The following is a 24249-nucleotide window of genomic DNA, read 5'->3' as shown; positions in this document are numbered from 1 at the left end:
AAGGCTTCTTTAACGCTACACATTTCTAGAAACTTTGCGTCTGTGCTGATCATGACATAACCCGTCTGCATATTCTAGAAACGATACGTTCATCAACCGCATAGACAACAAAATTCAACTTTTCGGACTACGTGTCCAGAGCCTTCCGTTTTTACATCGGAACATGCACGTATGCTTCCCCGCCGAAAGACTTCTTCCTGTTCAGTGTACCAACGACGATGGGCAGCGATTTTGCAAACAGTTCGCAGTGTCGATCACTTCGCCCCAAACCCGACTAAGCCAGGATACATCGCATCATCTCAAATAATTGTTTTTCCGTTAAGCCACTCTATTTTGCTGTGGCAAATACCATGCCGCCGTTCTTCAAATTTCCACCAGAATAATCGCCACCGTTGAGTGCCACGAAGCCTGAGTGTGGCCATCTCTTTCAAATATTCTGCCATACTAACATTTTCCGTTATTTTGATGGTAATTAATTTACGCAGTTCTCTTTAGTGATTTTCAAAACACTTTCTTTAATCACTTCTAATAATTTTTATCTCATTGCAGGTAAAAATACGGGTAGCGTTTGCTCAACCTATTGTAGAGCCGAAGAAGTCTGATCCATTCCTCCATTCATTTGTACTTCACAAATTCTTCTCAGCTGAGAATTCTTAAACCGTTCGTTACGCTTCGGATATTAGTGGCAGAAGTTCTGACGAATATTCGAAGCTGGTCCAGAACTTGCACATTCAAGCCACCAGAACAATGTTGCCGGCCGAACCACGGCTCATTTAAACGGCAACAAAGGTATGACTTTATTTACTTTTATAGCGCAACAGCCAAAGATGCTACAAAAAGCTCCAATCTGGTTATAGCTATTTGTTTGAAAGGTGTGACCTTAGACCTTTATCCATCCTTTTCTTCACGTAATAACTACTTTATTTACTCGCAGTTTGCTTAACGAATCGAGTGCACCATATTTAACGTCAAACGTACGTGATAGACATGACAGTTTTGACAATAAGCTCAAACGAAAGATCCTTCTCTGAAACTAATTTTTCAAAACTTGAAATGTGCATTCTAATTTATTGGATCCATCTGGAACTAATGGGTAGCGTTGGGTTGGTATGTGATATGACCTAGATAGAGCGGCAATTCTTGTTTATAATTTTATCCAGCAAGAATGAACCGAGATTACCACCGCAAGACAGGGTCAATTATAGGAACATTAAGCTCAAAAACTGATACACTTACCCATCTTGTGCTAAAGGTGGATCTGATCCTATTGAAAAGTGAAGAACAAATAGTAAACACAATACTAGTTGGCGCCAGCATCAGTGGTTTAAAAATGCTTCGCGCTAATGGCATAGTTCCCCTGCCGAAGAGCATTCCATAATGGTGTCTTGGTTAGCTTTAGTTAGGCAATACTATTTGAAGTATTCATTGGTCAACTGGATTTTTTGAAGCCTTAAACACGTAATTCAACAAAATTAAACAATCTATAGAGCACCTCTCACAATTTTTGAAATCCATACTCTTGTGCTGTGTGCTCTCCACATTTGAAGCATCTCAACACAATAATCTCGGGAACAATCGAGCATCGAGCAAACCGTACATTTACTAATATTTATTCTAGTCTACATCGACTTCAATCACAACACTATACTTGTTGTAAGTGAAGCGTGGATTTTCAAACATGTTGACAATTTGTACATCTTGAATTGCGATGTCTTCATTTTGACTTTTAGGTAGTCAATGAAGACATCACAGGAGTACTGATAGCTATGGCCCATGATTTTCAATCTTGGCACGGAAGTGGGAACAACAGCACTATAATTTTCACCCAGGTTGTTTTCAATACCATTTTAACATGATTAAGATTAGCTCCTGTTGCACACTCAACAATAATAGAGCCATATTTTCCATTCCTAAAATTACGGTTTTTACGTCAAAGTTCATTCCTCTAGTGATCACCGTTGCCAACAGAAGAAGAAGTGTTGTGTGTGTGTGGTAACCGGTGCGAAAACATCAGTGTAATCTTCGCCGTACTTCTGGGTGCCTTGTGCTTGGCTACCTCACCAGCTGCGTTCCGTTTGAAACTTGAAAATCCAGCGGCATTCGATAGGCTTGCGTCCCTCAAGTAGGTAAATCAGTTCCCACGTTCTATTTTCCAAATTGGATTTCAATTCATCATTTTTCCTTTCTTTTACAGGTCAAAGCTTCCTTGAAGTTCTTTGGTTCCGCATCTTCTGCGGATACAGTCGCAGCTGAAAATATCTGGTTCCATTTTTTCGAAGGCATCGCAAGCAGCACGTCGAAAAAACAATCCTGTGACTGGAGGTCCAGCAACTCGAAACGCATGGAAGGCTTCTTTCACGCTTCACATCTCCAGAAACTTTGCGTCTGTGCTGATCGTGACATAATCCGTCTGCATATTCTAAAAACGATACGATTATCAACCGTCCGCATAGCCAACAAGATTCAATTTTAGGACTACGTGTCCAGAGCCTTCCGGTTTTCCATCGGAACATGCACGTATGCTTCCCTGCCGAATGACGTATGCTTCCCTGCCCTGTTCCATACTTCGTACGATGTACGGTCAACCAACGACGATGGGAAGCGATTCTGCAAATAATTCGCAGTGTTGATCACCTCGCTCCAGACCCGACTCAGCCAGCATACATCGCATCATCTCAGATAACGGTTTTCCCGTTCAGCCACTCCATTCTGCTATGGCAAATGCCATGCCGACATTGTTCAAATTTCCACCAGAATAATCGCCACCGTTGAGTGCCACTTACCGAAGCCTGACTGTGGCCATCTCCGCCATACTAACATTTTCCACACTTTTTTTGAACACTTCTATTTATTTCTATCTAATTGCAGGTAACAATACGGGTAGCGTTTGATCAACCTGTTGTAGAGCCGAGGAAGTCTGATCCATTTCACCATTCATTTGTTCTTCAAAAATTCTGCTCAGCTGAGAATTCTCAAGCCATTCGTTTCGCTTCGGATATAAGCGGCATAAGTTCTGACGAATATTTAAGCAGGCCTTAGGAAACGAGACCCGAATAATCTTTCCCTCGCAACAAGGTCCACATACCGACTTCACATCACATTGGCCAATCTCATGCCAATCTCATGCATTATTTTCATTACAGCCTTCGAATCTCAGTTCCCTAGGCGACGATACCACTGATGCTCACACGAATCGCTATGCTTCTCTTCAGGCGACTGCTCTCTACCCGGAAACATTGATACAGGCCACTTTTAAGCTACCTAACTAGCATTGTTTCTTCTCCTTTCAAGAAAAGGCACTCCGTTTCCCCAAACTGCACCCGAAACCCCAAATCTGTGATCCTACTCACCGAATGCAGGCTACAATATGGGGCATGGGACATGCAGAACGTTGACGATTTTAACGTTACGTCAATCCTGGCCATTTCCGTTTGAAGGAGACTAGCTTAAACTGGTACCGCTTCCAGCTGACTTGAGCGATTTTTCATCCGTTTGGCATACCACCGTTGCATTGGTTTTATCCAAACCGTCCAACAACGACGCGTCACTTGTCATATGAGCTGTTGCACCAGAATTCAGATACCAGAAATCAGTTGCACCGGTTCCTCCTGCTGGCAAGCTTTATTAAAATCTAGATCCGGATTGAGGACCATACTTACCTTCCTGAGATGTAAAATGACCTTAATAAACAAAAAAAAACCTTCCTTCTTCCCGTAATGCTTACTTGCACTCTTTGGCTTGGCTGTGTTCATTCACTCACTTTCAGCACGACGTCGACCTTCGTTAAGCAGTTTACCCTTCACGGTCTATCTATCTGCATCTATCCTACTTCTAATACCATAATCAGTGCCAATCCAATCAATCCGTCGAACGAACTGGGGAGGCTTTACAACATCAATGCAACGAACCAGTAGCCCTTCACTTCTTCCCCTAGTGGCACTAACCGAAGCCTGAGTGTGGCCATCTCCTTCAAATGTTCCGCCGTACTAACATTTTCCGAGATTTTGATGGTAGTTAATTTACGCAGTTCTCTTTAGTGATCAACAAAACACTTTCTTTAATAACTTCTAATAATTTTTATCTAATTGCAGGTAACAATACGGGCAGCGTTTGCTCAACCTGTTGTAGAGCCGAAGAAGTCTTTACAGCTGAAAATTCTCAAACCATAAGTTTCACTTCGGATATTAGCGGTACATGTTCTGAAGGATATTTGAAGCTGGTCCAGAACATGAACATTCAAGCCATCAGAACAATATTTACGGCTGAACCATGGCTCATTTAAACGACAGCAAAGGAATGATTTTACTTACTACATATTATAGGGCAACAGCCAAAGATGCTACAATCTCTAAGCTCCAATCTGAGTATCGTTATTTGTTTAAAAGGTGTGACCTTAGATCTTAATCCATCCTTTTCTTCACGTAAGAACTAATTTTTTTTACTCACAGTTTGCCTAACGAATCAGGTGCACCATATTTTAACGTTAAACTTACCGGATGGGATTGACAGTTTTGACAATAAGTTGAAACGACATCTCTGAAATTTATTTTTCCATCTCTAAATGTACATTATAATTGCTTGGATTCATCTTAAACTAATGCGTAGTGTCAGGTTGGTATGAGATATGACCTAGATATAGCGGCAATTCTTGTTGTCTTGTTTTATCCAGCAAGAATGAGATCACACAATGACCGCTCAGCCTATGTGAGCATTAACGGTGTTAATTCGCCTAGTTTCGAGATACCCTCTGGTGTTCCCAAAGGTAGCCATTTGGGGCCTTTAATTTTCATCCTGTTCGTGAACGATCTGTGTAGTCGACTGTGTTCTTATGTTCGCCGATGACTTAAAGATCTTGCGTACAATTATGTCAAGGCTTGACTGTTGCGCACTCCAGAAGGATATTGATTCCCTTTTGCGCTGGTGTACATTGAACGGTATGCAGGTTAATGTCACAAAATGCTGCGCAATATATTTTAGTCGTTCACGCGAGCCCTTACGACATGACTATAGGATAGGACTCAGTAGTTTGCTCTTCGTTTCTTCAGTTAAGGATTTGGGTGTTATAATCGACTCTAAAGTCAGATTCAATGAGCACATCTCCATGATAACTGCTAAAGCATTCGCCACATTAGGTTTCTTCAAACGAAACACAAACGCATTCCAGGACATCTACGCGCTGAAATCATTATACTGTGCTCTTGTCCGCAGTCTTCTAGAGTATGCTGTTATTGTGTGGGCACGCTATTCAAGCTAACAAAAATGAAGCCATTCAGCAAAACTTCGAAAGATACGCTTTACGTGTTCTGCCCTGGAACGATTCGGTAAATTTGCCGCCTTACGAAGAACGGTGCAGGCTGCATGACCTGGACACGTTGGCAGCAAGGAGGAAACTACTTCAGTGACTCTTCGTGTTTGGATTGCTTAACGGTGACGTGGATTACAACTCTCTTGTGAGCCAAATCTACATCAATGCTTCTCAAAGAGTTCTACGTAGTTACACGCTTCTGTGACAACCTACCCATCGGGACCAACTATGGATTCAACGAACTGTGGACTTTGTGCTGTCGTGTGTTTAATGAAACGTTTGATGTATATGATGTTAACATTAGTAAGTCTACTTACAGACATAGAATTCGACACCTAGCCTAGAAAATATCAGTTCAACATTTTGTTGAAGATTTAATTAAATAAATATTATGGCTTTCTTTAAGGTTCCTGAACAGGCAAAAAAAAAGAAAAAAACGAGGTTACCATGTGAATCAGGCAGGGTCAATTATAGGAACACTAAGATCAAAAACTGACACACTTACCCATCTTATGCTAACGATGGATCTGACCCTATTGAATAAAGTGATGAACAAATAGTAACCACAATACTAGTTGGTGCCAGCATCTCAGTGCTTCGGGCTAATGGCATAGTTCCCCTGCCAAAGAGCATTCCACAATGGTGTCTTGGTTGGCTTTAGTTAGGCAATACTATTTGAAGTATTTATTGGTAAACAGTAGCTTTTGAAGCCTTAAACACCATTGGCGTAGCTAAGGGGGTGGCAAGGGGCCAAGCCCCTTCCAGAAATATCTATCGCCCCTCCAGAATTATCTAGAACCCCCTTCCCCAAAGATTTTGTTAAACAAATTTATGTTGACTTCTATTATTATGTTATAGACTAGAAGAAACATTTTTTTTTTACATCGACATTTAACCGATGGTATAATAAGACGTCTTTAGGCTCTACAAATTGGCCATGAGCCTAGAGATTTTTCTTATACACAGCAAAAAAAAATTTAATATCACATCAAAGTGGCTGCCTTTCAATCGTGTCAAAAATATGGTGTAATATTACATGCCAAAAGGGGGCGACCCCGGCATAGTGGTTAACATCCATACCTCTCACGCCAAAGTCACGGGTTCAAATCTCACCCCCGGACAAGTCACGAATGACCCAAGAGTGTTAAAGTGACTATAATAAAAAAAAAATACATACCAAAAAGGAAAAAAATATCATTAAAATAGTGCATCAACTGACATTACACTGCTTTTACTGCAATTGTTTACTTTTGTGGCCATCAAAAGTACATGCGATTTTCAACATGATTGAAGTGCATCCTATTGGATGTAATATTAAAATTTATTTTTCGCTGTGCATCGTAAACATTGAAGCAACTTAGTAAAAATTCTGGGAACTTCATAGATCTTCAGGAAAAATCTTAGAAATTAGGAACTTGGAAATGTTCTGAAAACTGCGTACAAGTGGCAAATTTATTTAAGTTTGAGGAGTTTTGTAGAAGTTAAGGGAACATTATTTGATTTCAGGAAAGCTCATTATTGATCGGGAACCTCTATATAAATTCAGGGCATTTTTTTGAAGCCTAATTGACTTGGAATAGTTGTGGAATTCAATTCCTCAATTTGGTGGAAATTAAACCCTTTCTGGTCAGAAATGTTAATTCTACGACATCGTTGCTTGCTATTTTTAAACTTCACACAAGCACAACATCAGCAGCTCTTATTATGAGAAAAACTAAAATACATACTTTCGCGACGACCTGCGGTGACAGTGTCGTATGACAGAGCCTGTCATATGACATTTTAGTTTGGTAATGTAATTTGGTAGCTTGTTTTGCAAAAGTCGGAATCAAAGGCAGTCGACTATCACAGAAAATGCATCGACTGCGGTGATCGCTTACAAGACTGGTGACCACTTAAGTTCCTGTTATTTGTTATATGCTGATGATTTGAAAGTCTACCATTTGATCAAATTGATCCTAGATTGTTGTGCTCTACAAACTGACATCGAGCGGTTAACATCGTGGTGTCAGTTGAACGGAATGCAAGCAAACACTGCCAAATGCATTGTCATTACATTATTCGATGAATCAATTGCCGCTTGAATTAGTTGATTCTATTAAAGATCTTGGATAGCAAACTTAGATTCAACGAGCACATATTTATGTCAACGACAAAAGCCTTACTTGGATTCCTGCGTCGCAACGCTGCGCAATTCTATGATGTGCACGCTTTGAAAACATTGTACTGCTCCTTGGTTCGTAGCGTTCTTTAATATGAAGTTCAAATCTTGGCTTTATATCATGCTGTACACATATCGCGCATCGAAAGAATCCTGAAACGTTTTGTCAGATTCGCCTTTCGACAGCTTCCACGGACAATTCCCGATAACCTACCATCTATCACCGAACACAGATGTGCACTTATTGGACTGCAAACACTATCGACCGCCGAATCTTCCTACAGACAAATGTTGCAGACTGTTTAATGATGTGTGTGATGCTTTTGATTTTAATATTAGTAAACTAGTTTTAAAGAATAGAATTAAGTCCCTATTATTCAGTCTGTGTGGCTCCAATGCCAAAGATGGTGTTTATAAATAAATTAATCACGATCTGAGAGGTGTTTGGGGTTCGAAATATTTAATCTCCTTAATTAAGGCCTGAACCACGATTTGAGGGGTGATTGGCAGTTCCGAAATATTTAATAACGTTTAAATCCTGAAGACCAAAATTGTGGATCGGAGAGTGTTTGAAATCTTTAATCGCGTTTATCTCCCTAATTAAGGCCTAAATTACGAATCGAGGGGTGTTTGGGGTTAAGTCCATAACACCCCTCAATGCTTGGAGTTTCGAAATCTTTAATCGCGTTTTTCTGCCTTAATATGGTTTTAATCACGTTTTCATGTTTGGGAGCTCGAAATCTTTTATAATAAAAAAAAAACAACGATTGAAAACATCCCGGTTAAGAAACTCCATAAGAAACACGCTTTTACTTATCATAAAGTGAACACTTTATTTATACATTTCTATCCGTACTACATGTTAATCTAATCACTAAGTCCCCCGCTTGCATTTCTTCGATAATAACTAGGTGACATTCCTCAAAACAGGTATCGCTTGTTTTTGCACGGCAGTTGCGTTCCACTTCTTTTGAAATCTTAGTCTATTTGGCGAGTTGCTAGTTTCTTACATATTGCTTCGTTAGCTGCAACGTGCTCCTACAAGCTTTACAATTCAATCCATCAGTGTTCCATAGCATTCTTTCTTTCTCTAACCAGCCTCCTCCTTTCATTTTACTCCTAACGATAAGTGTTAAACCGCTGCGAATTTGAACTTTTCCCCACCTTCTTCCAGATTGCACGATCGCTTAAAACTAGTTATTGGTTCGATATGTCACTGATTCGGCGTTTGATTTGCTTGTTGTTTGTTATTTTTAAGTATCGTATTGTTATCACAACCATTTTGCTTTCGATGACTGGATGTCAGTATTTCACTTCCGTCGGACTCCACTGTAGTCGGAGTTCTTGGCCGTTCGCCGGTTCTTTCCCGGGAAACCCCTGGCGTACGGTGGTTTGGCATTGGTGGTTACGTAGTAGACTCCTCGTGATCTGCAAAAATTGAAATAGGAATTTATCATTTTTTTTTTGAATAATCGGGAATTAAACCTATGAGAAAGGTGTTCCCCCATCAGTACGTAATCGGAGTCCTTTGGTTCACACCATCCCAGTAGATAGGATACTAGTGTAGTACATGGGCCAGCCCAGAAGCCTCTTTCACTGTTGATTGATTCGATGAAGTATGGTGTGACTTTAGTGTGGTCACAGGCGAGCGTTTCTAAAATTCAATCGAGATTAAGTAAAAATTTTGACCAGATGTGTGTCATTACTTACGAAATATGGTACTGCTCGCACACCCAGGTTGACTAGTTCCTCCGTTCACGTAGAAGTCCGCGTGTCCACTGGCACTCCACTGCCCCAGAATGCCGGCTCCCGTATGAATGATATCCACGAAATGTGCATCGGTCATGTCCAAATCCCTCGAATTGTTCGAACCAGCATAGAAGAATATGGTCGGATCCAAGCCCGTAATCCTACCCAACTTGCCCTCTTCCGGACTCAAAAAGTTTGCCACCAATCCGGCAATGTGTGCTCCTATACTGTATCCAATCAGGTGCATACTATCTGGTGGAACTCCACGAGGATGCTTGGCAATGTATTTGACCAGTTGGGCCACACATAGGCTGCCGAAGCGAGGTGCCCATTCAATTTGACTCAGACAAGGCTCGGTTACTGCCGAGCTGTAATCCACGATGATGATGTTATAATTGCCTCGGATGAAGTATGCCTTCCGCATGTCGGGACTAGGTGATAGATTCCGACCGCCTCCGAATCCATGGATGACAATTTTCACCGGATGTTTCGGATTCCAGTGGGTGTTGTAGAGGGACTCTCGATCCAGGACGTCAATCAGCTCCGGATTCTGTTGGGTTCGCTTGGTGTAGAGGTAGAATTTGATCCGCGGATGAGGACATCGGTATGGTTTTTCCAGACACGAACTGGTGTTGAAGACATTGCTGGTATCTTGTTGGTTTTGCGCTGGTGGGGAAAAAGGAATAAATGAAAAAGGTTAAAATGCGGGTAAGTGGCCGTAAATCGATGGTTTAAGTTTTCTTCGTCACAGTTGCCAGGCATAGTCGTTAAGTGCATGTTATTACGTTACGTAAGTTGAAGAGGCAATGATCATAAACAACCAGCATGTGCAATGATGCGTGCTGGATTTGAGAAGCGATGTCTTCAGTTGAGGTTTGCTACGGTGTGAGATTGTCATCAGAGTGCTGTTTCCAATGTAAAACATAACATATAAAAGGTCTGAGTTCATAAAACAGCTGACCAGTAAAGTGCGGTGCAATCTGAATGACATGGCATAAATGGCTTTGCAAGATGTCAACTAAATTACGTAGAAAAGTTCTTAGACTAAAAGTAGAACAACATAATAAGTACCTCGGCGATGACAACTGTTTTTTTGTTTTTGTAGGGTGAGCAATGAACATTTACAAAAAAATAACTGCCAGCCTTCAATACAATAACCTTCAAAATCTCTCAGAAATTACCCGTTTTCTTAAATAATACTCATGAAGGCCCCAGCGCTCTATCTGCATTGTTTTCCAATAAATTTCTCATTGAAAGGCTACGAAGGGCCTGAATGAAGGTCTACCGAATTACGCACCCGTCTGTTCACTACCCTGAATGCTTCTGAACCTTTAAACGCCCGCTGCATGATTAATGACCGGTGTGCGTAGATGGCAATATAAGTGTATAGAGCACGTTGTTGCGATTTGTCAAGTCGCTGTTTTTTTTTTATATTTAAAATATGAGAGTCAGTAGCTCTGAATTGGATCCCGTCGATTGCGATGGAGATCGAGGTCACCTGTACTGCAATTGCATGATATAACACGTGGTTTTTAAATGCATAGCACCTCGCGATCTCGTTAGCAGTAGTGATTTGACATGATGGGCGCACTTGTACTATGCAATTTTGATGCATCATGCTATTATTGAAAAGAAACTGGTTTCAACTTTCTTGCTTGATTATCGTACTAGAAATGGAATTCCTACCATTGAATACTGTTTTGTCACAGTTCTAGTTCGGAACTGAAAATCAGTTATATGGTTGTGGGTGGTCGCAGGCTGTCATTGACGCTATTGCACTGATGCGTGGTATTTATATCCTGCTTATTATCGGGATGTTTTACTGCACAGTTAATATACACTAAAATAATGCAATCAAGCCTTAGGAATAAATTTATTCAATCTTTTTTTTTCTAGAACATATCATATGAATGAACACTGTCTATAATCTCATTTGACTAAATAAAATTCATAGAGTTTTCCAAATCCATAACGGAGGTTTAAAATTGGAAAGGTATTTTTTAAATGACAACGGTAAAATATAATATTTTTAGTAAAACAACAGCAACTGCAATTAACATGATCGTTTTTAAGAAATCACTTTTTAAGACCATAAACTTTTTAAGACAATAAACAGTTTTTCAATTCCATCAAAGTGTTTTGTTACTTCATTCGTGAAGTTCATGAATATTAGAGTTGGGAGGAAATCCGATACTTATATCAAAATGAAGCTTTAGTGCGATAATTTATTAGCTAGAGAAAGTTCTAAAGAGGATATATTGATAGTGCCGTTAGAGTACTCTATGCTTCCTTGAATTTAGCAATATATTTTAAAAGTCCCCTTTATATTACTCAAGTTAATTTAATTGCCTTGAGGTTCCTAGATATTCCTGTAACTTTCTATATGTTTTGAAAAATTTCTAAAAGTTCACGGAACTTCATCTAAGAATTCAAATTTTTCCTGAACTTCTTTGGAGATGCATGAAGCTTCTTCAATGCTCGGGTTATCTCAAAAACTCCTTGGAACTTGATGAACCTTCCTGCATTTTTTCTTAAATTAATGGAACTGCTCTGAGATCTCTGATCCCCTTTTAACGCAAAACTTCATGAAAATCACGGAATTCTCTTAAAATCTGCTCAAAATTTCCTCATGCTCACGTTTCTTTTCAAGATTGAATGAAGCACTCGGAACTTCATAAATTCCGAGAATTTCCCGAATTTCTTTAAAGTTCCTGTTGTTTCCTTAAAATGTATTGAACTGCCCTTATAGGTTCTTTGATTTGTTTTAATTATCTCGGAGGAGCCAAAGTTTTATGAATTCTCCTGAAGTTCTTGGTACTGTCCTGAAACAAATAAAACTGTTCTCTGGGCTTCTTTGAAACTCGAAAATTTTCAATAAAGTTTTCTTAAGTTCTCTAGAGATCTCTGGACTAATTCAAAATTATCGGAACTTTTTTAGGGCTCTCGAAATTTTTCTGAAGTTCATGGAACTTTTCTGAATTTATCTGAACTTACACTTACAGAACTTACGCTTACATTTAAAACTTCCATGAAAGTCTGGGCATTTTTGCAGTTCTTGGAACTTCCCTGAAGTTATTGGAACTGCTCATAAGATCTTTGTAAAAAATCTCTAGACCTTGCTTCTCTGAGGTACTTGGAATCCACAATTTTCATTATATTTTCTCTACATCTCTGACGTTCTCTTGAGTTTTTCTTGAGTTATATGCAGTTTTACTGAAGAAACCAGAACTGCCTTGAAGTTTTTTAAACTCCATTGAAGATTCTCGTATGTCCTCGAAGCTTGTTTATGAAATTTCCTTGAACTTATCAGCATTTCTTTAATTCATCAAAATTTCTTCACAGTTCCAACAATTTATATGAAATTAATGGGACTGCCCTGAAGATCTCCATTCTTAAATCTTCACGAAGCTTCCCTGAACTTCCCTTGGTGGGACTCTGTTTAGTTTGGTTCACTGCCCGAGCCTGCCAACCGTACCTTCCGTTGTGTCATCCCCGCCCTGGTTGGGTGGAACGAATCCGCCTGACTCTGGTGCATCCCTGACTGAATCGAACCCTTCTATGGAGCCTCCCACCTACTTCAACGGACGTCACGCCTCTGCAATCGACATTACAGCAGCTAGTCGGACGTTTTCCGGCAAAATCGTGTGGAGTGTCAACTCCGACCTCTACGGCAGCGACCATTACCCGGTCCAACTTCAGCTTCACGCCACCGCCGTCCATGCAGTCACCTGCAGACCCCGCTGGAGATATGAGAAAGTCGACTGGGCAACAAACGACGTAAATATCCGTTCCATTTTAGAGCAACGCAACCCGGATATCATTCTAGACTTTACGGACGTGATTCAAGACGCTGCCGCCTCCTCCGTTTCGAGGACGAGCAGCAGACTAGGACGAAAAGCCCTTCGCTGGTGAAATGACGACACCAAAAAGGCTGTTAAGGCACATCGAAAGGCACTTCGAAAGCTCAAATGCCTTCGCCTCCGCCTCCGCAAGCTCAACAACCAGTGTCGCCTGAACTTCCTTGACAGCATCAACGTCATCGGCTGACCTTTGGAGTCAAAATGACACCCTTAGTGGCAAGTGGCGTATGGTTCCACTACATCTGCAAGTCGATGGCTCCGCAGTATCCGACCCTAACATTGACGCGGACGAACTCGGTAAGTACTTCGCTGGTCTTTCCGCTATCAACGAGTGCGACGACCAGGCCTTCCTTGATAAAATTGTTATGGTTATTTGGCTTAAGGACGTGTACCGGGTATCATCCAAACCATTTGTGCAATAGTTCTATGATTTGGGTTATCATTCGTTCAAGGTATTTTTATTAGGGTTCACCTGGGAGGAGCTCCGCTTTGCGCTAAGCTGAAGCACTGGCAAATCCGCCGGACCAGAAGAGGTTTGCTACCCCTCCTGATCCACTTGCCCGTTCCATGCAAGGTCAATTTGTTAGAGCTATACAACCAGCTTTTGCTGAATGGGGTGTACCCTGACAGGAGGAAGCAGAGCCTAGTTGTGCCAATCTCGAAAGCAATTCGCACTCCCTTGCTGCAAAGGTGATGGAAAGGATGGTCAATCACAGGCTAAAACAGTTCCTCGAGAATGGTTATCTTCTCGACAACCGACAACATGCGTTTCGGCAGGGTATGGCACTTCCACATACTTTGCGACACTTGGAGACGTCTTACAGGAAGACAACATTGAGATGGTCTCTCTCGATATCTTTAAGACTTTTAACAGGAAGTGGACGCCCCTTGTTCTCAAGCAACTCGTCGGTTGAGGATTGAAAAGCTAAACAGTCCACTTCGTTAAAAACTTTCTCACTGATCGTTCTTTCCGAGTCACGATTAACGACACGTGGTCCCGGTCTTTTTGCAAGGAAACGGGTGTTCTCCAGGGATCGGTCATTGCTGTGACGCTTGATAGCTATGAACGGTGTCTTCTGTCGTCTTCCACGCAACATATTTATCTTCGTCTACACCGATGACGTCCTCGTGGTTTCCGTCGGTTGAACTCTGGACGGCACCCGGAGGAGGGCAGATGGGCCCGTACGACTGGTTTCCTGCTATCCGCTGCAGAGAGCGTCAGGTGTCACGTCTGCTCCTCTCTTCATCGAGTAACCGGACCACTGATATATACTTATAAATAACACTGCCATCTCGCTGCAGAAAACATTAAAGGTCCTGGGCGTCTTAATCGACCACAAGCTTTGTTTTCAGCCCCACTTTCAAGCAGTCAAGTCCAGCTGTCGTAGCAGGCTAAACCTGGTGCGGATCGGCAGCACCGATCCAACAACCGCAACATTCAGTTTAAAGTGACAAGGGCAATCATCGACAGCCGGCTGCTCTACGGCCTTGAGCTCACCTGTTCAGTCGCCGAAAAGCTGATTAAAACCCTCGCTCTAACCTGCATCGAAGCGGGAATACTTCCTTTCTGGTTCCACACACATGCAGCTATTGCCAACAAGGCCACTGTTTTCTCCGCAAAAAAAAAACCCGGACGCTGATAGGATCTTTCTCCTCGATAAGGGGGAAAGAAACCTCCACACGACCACCAACGTGGATCTCCCCCTGTGAACAAGGGTCACTGGCTCGGAAATAGAAATTGGCAACTTCTTCAAATCACAATCGACAACCGGATAAAGGACAAATTTAAAGCAGGAGATATATTACTCCGAAGCTTTGAGAAGGTCGGTTTCAGAGCTAACCCAACTAACGCACCAGTACACCGACGCACACTGGGGACAAAATCGAAACAATATGTTAAAATTCAATAACTTCGGTGCTCGCTGGAATAAGAGACTTAAAAATAGTCATTCTTATAGAAAAAAGTCTCAGAAATCGATTGGAGTAGGTTTCATCTTGGGCACGATAGGGATGGGGTTTTTTACAGTTTTGCCCTAAAATCTCCTATTTTGCATGATTTGAATGCTGTATCTCAAGATACCGATTATATAGACGGATTATTTCTTCGGCAAAGTTGATCAGGAGGTCAAGGACTGTTGGATGATGGACAGAACAAATCGTAATTCTTCCGATAGGCGGCGCTAGTGAGCATTCGAAGTGTATATGTTTGTGCTGCTGTATCTCAAGATCCTGACTATTTAGACGGATAATTTCTTCAGCAAAGTTGATCAGGAGGTCAAGAACTGTTGGATGATGGACAGAACAATCCAGAATTCCTCCACTAGGTGGCGCTAGAGAGTATTGAAAGTGAATATATTTGTGCTGCTGTATCTCAAAACCCTGACTATTTTAACGGATGATTTCTTGGGCAAAGTTGATCAGGAGGTCAAGGACTGTTGAATGATGGACAGAACAATTCGGAATTCCTCCGCTAGTTAGTGCTATCTATGATCTTCTCTGGCTATTACGTCCTAACTGTAAATTAACGCCAGCGCTCAACTTAGTGCTCTAGATGCACTTCCACAGTTGTTAATTGAAAGCTATGCCCAGGGAAGTCGAGAAATTTTCCAATCTGAAATCCTAGACCAACCGGAATTCGAACCCAGCCACCTCCAGCATGGTTTGCTTTATAGTCGCAGGCTCTACCGACCGAGCTTATGGAGACCCCCTGATCTATGAATGTAGTCAAACTAAAATGCGAGATGGTAGCCTAATTAACAAGTTTTGAGGACAATTTGGTGAACCAAGAACGTCTTAAACATATCGAATTCAAACGTAAATAATGTGCATGATATGTTTAACCCTGTTTGGAGATGTTTTAATACAAAGGGCTTTGAATCAGTGAACCTGGATGAGAATTTGATCTGAACTCAAGGACAATTTGGAGAACCGTGAGTATCTTATACACCTCATAATCAACGAACAGCAGAAACTGTATAAACGTGTTTCGGAAAGTTTTGTCGGTGAGATCATCGTGCAGATTTTAGTTGATCCAGTAGATCAAATAATCTAACCTTTCGAACAATTTGAAGAACCTAGAACTTCTAATACACCTTAAATTGATGTTGTTTGGAGATGTTTAGTTGCTAAGGACGTTGTATCAGTTATGGTTGATCAGGTAAATCATTTGATCTGAGCTCAAGACAATTTGGAGAACCTTGATTATAAATCAAAATAAATCAAAAACGATCCACACAAACTTTATGAACATGTCTTATTAGGTTTTGTCGCTGAGGACAACGTGCAGTTCATGGTTGAGCCAGTAGATCAAATATTCTGAGCAACTTATAGAGCCTAGAGCATCTCATACACCATCAATTACAACGAAAATGATGTGCATTATAGTCATGGATCTGGGTGCATAAACTTGCAATAATTATAAAAAATTTGCCAAAAAAAAATTTCATTCTGTTAAAAAATGTCAAAATTGAGCGCAAAATATGAACCTCACTGTTTAAAACTTCTTTTGAATTTTTAACATTCTTATATGGTGGACGTCACTTATTCGTAGAAACAGTGAAAACATATTACTCTTTCTCCGAAAATGTATGGCTACGTCACTTTGTCTCCAGGCTTCCAAAACACAGAGGACACTGCAGTGCAAAACATGTCTGGTACTTCTATATATGCATTTAGATTATCATTCGAAGTCCCTCTTTTTTTACACATTCTGCACTCAAAATAGCTTACCCCTCACAGAATTTCCCGCCGAATTTTATGTATGGGGCGGGGCATAAAGTATCTTTTGCGCAGAATATGTAAAAAAGGAGGGGCTTCAAATGTGTAAGCAAATGCATATATAGAGGTACCAGACATGTTTTGTAGTGTCAGGTACTCTATTTTGAAATCTGTGAAAGGGAAATCACAAATCGAGTGGCAACAAAATACATGGCATGTTGTGAGATTGAGGTCGTGATAGAGAATTTCTCTCTCAAATTTGAATTTTTTCGGCTCTCTGGGGACTGGTAGTAAAGCAGGTAAAATTGTATGGGGAAAAATCGTTTTTATTTGATTGTAGCTTGTTTAACAATAATTTCCGGGAAAAAACTAAACGACAAAGTCTCTGATTAATTTCTTTAGGTTGTCGTTCATGTTTTTCACCTGAATATGCACCGAAAGCGAATTATTCCCACTTCTCTCAATTTCTATATGGGGATTTTTATCACTTCTCACCAGCGGAACAGCGCCATCTCTGCAGAAAATGGTCGAACAAAATGATTAATTCCGGAGATACGGTCGGAACAAGTTCTTAGTGTCTCAGGGAAAATAACCAGCTTATGAGTAAGTTCAAAACCCATCATGCGTCACAATAAATTACATCAGAATTTGAAAACAAGTTCAATAACAATGATATCTAGTACCTTGAACCAGATTTGCTGAATCCGGATATGTTCCGGGTTGCACCGGGGAAGTGGCCAGATTTGACTTTTTTAAAATCAATCATGTGCCACATCAAATGACGTGAGAATTTTTAAATAAGATCATTGGTAGTCATATTGAGTGTAAATAGGGTCAGACCATAGGTGAATAAATTGGGATTTTTCCTACACAGCAAAACAAATTTTGATATCACATCAAAGTGGATGCACTACAATCATGTCGAAAATTTCATGTAATTTTTATGACCACATAAATAAACAAATGCAGTAAAAGCAGCGTAATGTCAGTTCATGCATTGTATTAATGATAATTTTGTCCTTTTTAGCAAGTAATATTACACCATATTTACGACATGATTGTAGTGCATCCACTTTGACGTGATATCAAAATTATTTTTTTGCTGTGTATACATATAAGCAAGTTTGGTCTCTTAATATCCATTAAAATATAACTACAGTAATGACCTGATTCTATCAGTCCCTTCACGCATTATTCTTTTAATGTTCAGTAATTTCCTATATCCATAATTCGAAATCTTTCCATTAATCTTCTTGATCGATGTTTAGGGTAAACTTTGGTGCAATAAAACCATTGAAATAGCGCTTGGGTTTCGTAGAATATTAGAAAATATTTTCAAAAAGTGGGTTAATAAAATCGGGTCATTATTGTATATATTATATCTTTAAAAAAAATCCACCGGCTGGAGCGGGAATCGAACCCTCGCTCCATGGCACAAGCAAAATAGCTGTTAGACGGGTGACGCCGCTAACCACTCGACCACGAAGACCACTTTGACGCGAAAATGTGAAATGGCGTCATCGAAACCCAATCCAAAAGAATTATTTGTTTACTCTTGTTTTTTGCGTGACAGTAGCTCAGTGTAGTGCAGTTCTTACGTGGTGTTACGTGTGTTCCACTGAATTTCATTAAGCAAAATGCTGTCAATTAAAAATATCGTTGAGGAATATTTTGAGTCTGGTCGAGATAAAAACCGTTTACTTGACTTTGTGTCTAGGGCACTGTCGAAAGCACCTGCGGCTATTGCGCAAGGTGTTAGAAACTGGATTGGTCAATTTAATCGGCGATGGTCAAAAACCCACAGTAAGGATCGGATCTTTAAGAAGAATGCAGAGTGGCTTGAAAGCATATTAGAGGTAAATATCCCTGGGCGTGCTTAATTTTAGAAAGCAGCATAAATTAACGAAGAAACGTTTTTAATACGATACCTTCGAACATTAAAAAAACTAACAGTTCGGAAAAATTGTACCTGTTGAGCGAAGTGCTAAATTTTCAAAAAACAACGGATTTTAAACCAATTTAAATTGAACTTGAATGAAAATTAGTAAAAGCGCTATCAAAATTGCAGCAACCACTCCGTTCGGCGATCCAGTACTGGTAATCATTGATTCTCACAGTGCTATCCAGATTTTCCAGTCAAACGCTGGATAGCAAAGTCAATTAGCGAGGCCTGGAAGATTGAATGATCGTAGTCTCGGTCGCTGGCCATTCGTAAAATCAAGGGGACCACCGACAAATGGGAAGATTTATCCAATCATCCTGACCAGAAGGAAGCATCTCATCTAAGTACGAGGCATACCAAGGTATCCCCACGACTACAGAGGAACCCTCTTCCTCAGGGAGTGCGACATTTGAAACGTTCTTCTTTCCATGTAACACTTCCTTTGCGTGTGTCCACAGTTCGATAAACTTCGGCAACTAAGTGTACGGGATTTCGGCAAGCATCCGCGATACTCTCGGTAAAGAACCCTCCACCCTAGTAGCAGTGATGGTTTTCCTCAGGGACGTCGGGCTCTACCACAAAATTTAGCGTACAGCACCCTTTTAAATCTAGTGCATTTTATTCTTTTGGCTGTCGGGATATCGCTGCTGAGAGGCGGCTCCCTTCTCCTCCCCCAGTGGGGCTCTGTCTTGTTAAGAGTGTGTTTATTGTTTGTTCTACTTCGGCAATACCTTAACCTATTATCGTCAGGGGGTAAACAAAGTTCAAGAGCACTCAAACTTGGGTAATAGATGCTCTGGAACACAATGTATCCACATGCCAAAATTGAGCTCTCAAGGACGTTGTTTACCTCCCTAACGATAATAGGTTATGGTATTGCCGAGGCCGTCATTTACCCTGTGTACTCTAAACTCTGTTTTCAAAACACTCCGGTGAGGTTCGCTAAAGTTCGCTAGACTTCCGTGAGCTTCTAGGAATTTCTTTAACGTTTGTGACATTTTTCTTAAGTTCTCTAAACTTCGCTGAAGTGTTTTGAACTATGCTTTATCTTTCGGAACTTCATGGTTGTTCCCGATATTTTCCTGAAATTAATTAAACTGCCCAAAAGTTCTTGAAATCTACCTGAAGTTCTTGGAACTCCCTTGATATTCATAGAACTGTCTTAAAATTGTCCGCGAAGTTTTCGTTTAAACTTAAAAAATGTCTTAATTAATTTGTAGATGTAGGTATGTTCATAGGAACGCATGAGAATTCACGAGGCAGCCCAATTAAAACCAAACAATTTGTATCTGATGGGCGCATAAAACGTTTCGTGGAACATTTGGAAGCGGATTTTTGTCAAACGTTTATTATTGAAATTGAAATATGTGCTTGAATCTAGATTGAGACAGAACATTTCTCATGTTGTATGTATTCAGCGCAATTTTGCTCATATGAGCATAGATATCTGAATAAGCGCCCAACAATTAATATTTGTATTTTGGATCGAAGCTTTTATAAGAGGAGCAAATATAGAGAGATATTTCTGCACCCAGTATATATTTATTAAAAATAATATTATTAATAATAATCGGTTTTCGGAGCATGACCAGCATGACAGGCCTGATTCGAACATATAAAATATAGCATTTCACTACCAAACCAGAGTTCTCGCCACCCATAGGTTATCACCTTTGAACTTGACCGTCACTTTACAACCTGCAATATGTACTTCAAAGTCAGTTTTAAGTGATGCATGTTTTACATCTCGCACTTAAACCGAACTCGGGTAGCCGTTTCTCCTAATCATGCACACTTCACCTCGACTAACGCTAGCAAGCGCTAAGTGCACCCCAGGCGCAGCCACCTAGCATTTTTTACGTGCAAATCTTGACAATGAAAACTGATTGTTTATTCTCAATGCGAACAACGCCGGCAGCTCGAGCAAGGATATCTACACGGAACAACGGAGCCACACGTCGTATCGGGTCAATGAATGATCAACAGCTTGTTTTCGATCTACCATATCTTGAGACCACCTGCAGTAGGTATTGAATAATCAATCAACTTCAAGGCGTATGGTTTGTCACTCTGTCAAAGTAAATGGGTCTATATTTTGAACGATTGGGGTTAACGTAAGTTGGTGGTTTACTGAAGCCAAAGATCAACAGCCAGCACTCCGAAGTGATGATATTTAGATTTTAAATATTCATAAGGGATGTGATGTTTGGTAGGTGAACCAGTTCGGCTGAAAGCAAAATGTAATTTAAACACTGTGACCACCGTTGATTTACGGCACTATTCCGATCGCCTTACGGTTTGAGCGTTTCAAGGTTGATTATAGTCAGTTTTTTTTTGGTGTTATTTGGCATTGAAAATAAGAGAGATCTGTGCAGCTCGGCCGGATTTGTTGGTTTTAGTGAGTTTCGGTGCATTCTGTTCAGCAGTGGAAATGAGATCGAAAGCTATCCAAAATGTTCAATAAGTAGGTGAATTTAACCACAATAACTTCATATTCAAATAGGGTTATTCGAAGTAAGAGACCATCCATAAATGATGGAGTATATTTTTGAACAATTTTGGACCCCCGCTTGCCCACTCGTAGCATATGATGCTATACCTTATACATGGCCGGTCACAACTTCTGATTCCCCCTCTCTCTCCTCAAATACTACGTCTTTTGTGGATGTATATATGTCATGTATACCTAATTTTAAGAAATTTGAGTAAATCAGCGCTGATCAGAGATAATGAATGTTGCTCCTTTTATGTCGATTTTTTCCCACTGTGCGTCAGTAGCATTAGTGCTCAACATGGAAAACAAAGAAAAACACATACAACGCGATTGCACAAGAATTACCTTCCCGATATCTCGATTGTTCCGGTATCAACAAATTACTTCAATTTAAATACCTAGTCCAACCGCTGGCCTTTCACAACAAGTTCTAAAATTTTGTCTAAAACTCAGGAGACCGTAGGAAACTCCCTTGCGCTGAACTGGCCGGCTTGCCGAGCCGCAAGGGCTCAGTAAGGGTTCCTACTTGTAGAGGCCTGAAGCTAAGTGCTAGTTCCACAGTGACAATATCACATCATTAAGATTTGCCGAAATGATACGGAAATGGGTTAGTGATGTGATATTGTTTATATGTACAAGCTGAGCAGTACGTGGGGTCCTAGGTGACATTGATCGAGTCTCTTTATCGATTTGCTTCTTTGTTAATAACTTTGCTAAAAAACAGTTTCTTTTCGGGTTTTCCGTGCTAGATAATAGCTGCACATATCGAACTGTGTGCTGTAAATGGCTGAAAATGTCTTTTCATGGCCGTGGGGATCGATGAAGAGAGTCTGTCAGTTTTGTTCGGGTCCTTATGCAGTGTTCCGCTTGTATTATTTTCTTTGTTTTATTGCCAATATTACGGTTTTCTCTTTTTGTTGTTTTCTATGTCACATTGAAAACCATATCAAATGTATTACGGATCGAGCGCTCTTTCGGTTGCTGAGTGGGCTGTCATATGGAAGGGTTGTGCACGAGGAGCGATTTTAATCCCCCCAGTTTTGAAGACATTCCGGAGCGAGGATCCATTATCTTGTGTCAGAGGGATGATGGAAGTATCCATATCCAGAAACACAATACAACAAGAGAAGGAAGTAGGATTGAAGGTAAACAAGGAGTACATGGGAACGTCGAAACTGTAAGTATACTCCGATCTATTCAAGTACTCTTGTATAAAACTTATTGTTAACCGGCTAGATCGTAGTCGTCGTCGCAGGGACGAATAGTCATGTGAGGATTGCTAGATCCGTGATCACTCATGATAACAAGGTTCTCAACATTAAATACATTGCACGGGTTGGGGCACAAAGGGTTGATTAGATATAAACTGCTTTGAAACACCCGCATAAACGATAACCATAAGGAGTGCCTAACAACCTATTCGGGTTATCATCCCAACAATATGTGGTACGGTGGCACGATTTGTGGTATCGTTCATGTATGGTGCTCCCTTCTTCTTCCTCGCATTTCAAGCTTATTGCGTATGGCATTAGCTTATTGCGTGCTCTCAACTTAGTGTTCTAGATGCATTTCCACAGCTATTAATTGAGAGCTTTCGATGCCTGACCATTTTTGCATTAGTATAATTGTGTGGCAAGTACCATCATACTCTATGCCCAGGGAAGTCGAGAAATTTTCCAACCCGAAAAATTCCGGGAATCGAACCCAGCCATCTCCAGCATGGTCTTGCTTTGTAGCTGTGCCTTTACCGACTGAGCTAAGGGAGGTCCCGTATGGTGCTCCCCCACCCTTTATTAGAGTCGCTGACGCTCATTGCACGCTCTTTCGTTTTCTGGGTGATTGAATAAATGACGGAGTTTGACGTCACACTCCTTCAGACGTTTAGGGGGCGGGAGAGCGAGAGGGATGGCTGTTCAGTACACGGAGACAATTTCACAAATTTATTTCTAATAGGGGAAACGCTCCTATAGTTGCAGTGCGTTGGAAGCGTTAGGTTCCTATAGTTGTATATGGAGACTCAATACACAACTAAAGGAATCTAAGGGTTCTAACGTACCGCAACTATATTTAGGAGCGTTTCCCCTATTAGAAATAAATTTGTGAAATTGTCTCCGTGTACTGACCAGCTAGGTAAATCACAGTTTAAAACTCACTAATAATCTCTTTCAATCTCTTTTAATTTCTTTTTCATTGACGGTGTGATGTAATCGATGCGCTGTGTGACGAGAGCGCAAACAGAACTTGTTTAACTCCCATGGGTAAAGATGCTGTGTTGCTTACTCCTCTCCCCTTCACTGGTGTATTATGGATGGTGTGAATATTCACATCGGTGACATGGCCCCTGACCCCCTTGTACATCATAAAATGAAAATAAAATGAAAATGAAATCTCAGAAGACCGTAGGAAAGTCAAATACGGTCACACTTTTCCGTCCGAGAAGGTCGTGTTGCACAGTGTAATTTAGACCACCGAAAGAAAATCTCCAATTCGAAAAGATACCCGACTTGTTTAGAAATCGATGTGTGTTCTATAGTTGTGACTATAATTTGGTCCATTTGAGTAATCAATCATGCATCAAATTTCAATAAAACTTCGACAAGATTATTTTTGACGCAGTAAATAATTATCCGAAAGAGGGTATCTAAATAATGAGCTGTACTCTCAAGATATTCTATTCCAGTAAATATGTTTAATCATGTCACCATAAACGCAATAGTATGTGACGTTGGTTACAGCCAACTTGAATTTAAGTAGCCGTAAACACCTTTAAAATAGTCACCTTTTCATTACATAACTCGTTAAATAAAGAATGCAAAAAAAAACTTCTATGACGCAATGATCTAAAACTCGCTTCTCATTCGAAACCTTGACAAATGACGGAAGTAGTGCAGCTCTGCTCTGATCTCGACGAGGTGTTTCGACACTTTTTTTTTAATTAGTTGGGAAATACGCAAACCGCCACAGTTTTAGACACAAGGAATATATTTTTTGTGCTGTGGCTGCTAGACCACACCGATAGGG

The 24249-nt window shown here is 40.6% G+C and overlaps 1 protein-coding gene across 1 annotated transcript in view; it reads right to left on the bottom strand.

The window, feature by feature from the left end:
• Window positions 1–8668: 8668 nt before the first annotated feature.
• LOC135712604 (phospholipase A1 member A) overlaps window positions 8669–24249 on the bottom strand; it is a 30667-nt gene continuing 15086 nt past the window's right edge. Inside the window, exons 2-4 of the mRNA XM_065235555.1 lie at window positions 9177–9881; window positions 8952–9120; window positions 8669–8894 (exon numbers count right to left, since the gene is read on the bottom strand). Coding sequence (XP_065091627.1) covers window positions 8777–8894; window positions 8952–9120; window positions 9177–9881 — 992 coding nt within the window. The 3' untranslated portion in view covers window positions 8669–8776. The remainder of the gene's footprint in view (window positions 8895–8951; window positions 9121–9176; window positions 9882–24249) is intronic.

Source organism: Ochlerotatus camptorhynchus, unplaced genomic scaffold, assembly GCF_037179485.1.
Source record: "Ochlerotatus camptorhynchus isolate MF236.1 unplaced genomic scaffold, CSIRO-AGI_Acam_v1.1 ptg000494l, whole genome shotgun sequence".
NCBI lineage: Eukaryota > Metazoa > Arthropoda > Insecta > Diptera > Culicidae > Ochlerotatus > Ochlerotatus camptorhynchus.
The sequence above is the reverse complement of the archived record's forward strand: the minus strand, read 5'-3'. Positions and strand labels throughout refer to the sequence as shown.